Here is a 1,832-nt window from a genome sequence, read left to right as displayed (position 1 = left end):
TCAAGACGAATTGTCTTAATTGCATGGTCTGGAAATTGTGCTCTTAATCGAATTATTTGAGCAAGTAATCTAGCAAATGCTAAATTACGTGTTGATAACAAACACACATGGGACCATCTTGTAGATGCATCTATTAAAACCATAAAATATTTGAATGGTCCACATGGTGGATGGATAGGTCCACATATATCTCCTTGGATACGCTCTAGAAATGCAGGAGATTCAACTCCTATTTTTGTCAATGAAGGCCTTATAATTAATTTGCCTTGAGAACAAGCAGCACATGAAAATTCTTTAAATTGAAGAATCTTCTGGCTCTTCAATGGGTGTCCATGTGAATTTTCAATAATTCTTCGCATCATAGTTGATCCGGGATGGCCTAACCGATCATGCCAAACAATAAACGTATCTTTATCAGTAAACTTCTGGTTTACCGTAGCATTTGTTTCAATTGTACTAATATTTGTATAGTACAAACCAGAAGATAATGTCGGTAATTCTTCCATGACATATTTTTCTCCATTTCTTACCATTGTAACATGCAAATATTCAATGTTCTTCTCATTTATAGTCTCAATATGATATCCATTTTGGCGAATATCTTTAAAACTTAATAAATTTCTTTGAGACTTCGAGGAATATAAAGCATCATTAATAACAAATTTTGTTCCTCTGGGTAATATTATAATTGCTCTTCCGGAGCCTTCAATTAGTTTTGTATTACCCGCTATAGTATTGACGCTTGCACTATTTATCGTAAGATGAGAAAAATATTTTCTATCTTTGAGTATGGTGTGTGTTGTAGCACTATCTATCAGGCATATATCTTCATTCTTGTGCCCAACAAAAGGAAGAGAAACATCCATATTCTTCACCGAAAAAAAAAAACATTCATTAATATAAATTCGAAGTACATCATGATTAATAATACTCTTAAAAAAAAAGAGAAATAAATAAACATAAACTAAATTAAAAAGCATAAATAAAGCAAACTAAAATTATCCAAATTCTTCTAATCATGATTCTCAAAGAAATCAGCCACATCCAAATGTGCCATAGCATCAAGGCCATTAACATCATCTAGCTCATTGATATTATCATTTTTGTATGCAAAATTTGCCTCCACATCATCACTTTGAAAAGTCAAATTTGCTTCCACATTATTTGAACTTCTTTTTATAGAAGCCTGATAAAGTTTTGCTAGATGCTCAGGCGTACGACAGGTACGTGACCAATGTCCTTTCATGCCACACCGGTAACATTGATTTTCAACAACTCTTGAAGGGCCATTCTTATCTTTTTTCTGCCCATCCCCAAGTTTCTTCTTTTGGTGGGTATTTGGGTTATAATTGTTGCTTCCCCCACCATAATGACGGTAATTTGTGCGTCCCCTACCACGACCACGGTCTCGGCCACGACCACGACCACGACCGCGTCCACGTGTATGATGATTATTGCGTACAGTCACATTCGCTTCAGGGAATGGAGCTGATCCAGTGGGACGGATCTCATGATTTTTCATTAATAGCTCGTTATTTTGTTCAGCCACAAGAAGACATGAGATCAATTCAGAATATTTCTTAAAACCCTTTTCACGATATTGCTGCTGCAGGAGCACATTTGAAGCATGAAAAGTTGAAAATGTTTTTTCTAATAAGTCCTCATCTGTTATTTTCTCACCACATAATTTCAATTGAGAACTTATCTTGAAAACTGCTGAATTATATTCAGTCACAGATTTAAAATCTTGGAGCCTCAAATGCATCCATTCATAACGAGCTTTAGGCAAAATTACCGTTTTTTGATGATCATACCTTTCTTTTAAATTATTC

General features: G+C 34.7%; 1 protein-coding gene across 1 annotated transcript; it reads right to left on the bottom strand.

Moving 5' to 3' along the window:
• Positions 1-1,012: 1,012 nt before the first annotated feature.
• On the bottom strand, positions 1,013-1,522 carry LOC114719753 (uncharacterized). The gene has a single exon (XM_028905283.1). The coding sequence runs from the start codon at positions 1,520-1,522 to the stop codon at positions 1,013-1,015; it is 510 nt and encodes a 169-aa protein (XP_028761116.1).
• Between the last annotated feature and the right edge of the window lie 310 nt (positions 1,523-1,832).

The sequence above is a fragment of the Neltuma alba genome, unplaced genomic scaffold (genome assembly GCF_004799145.2).
Source record: "Neltuma alba isolate B1F8T4 unplaced genomic scaffold, ASM479914v2 tig00011942_pilon, whole genome shotgun sequence".
NCBI lineage: Eukaryota > Viridiplantae > Streptophyta > Magnoliopsida > Fabales > Fabaceae > Neltuma > Neltuma alba.
This window is presented reverse-complemented; position numbering and strand designations above follow the sequence as displayed.

Coding starts and splice junctions, on each gene's coding strand:
- LOC114719753 (XM_028905283.1), bottom strand. CDS start 1,522: ATGAAAAATCATGAGATCCGTCCCACTGGATCAGCTCCATTCCCTGAA.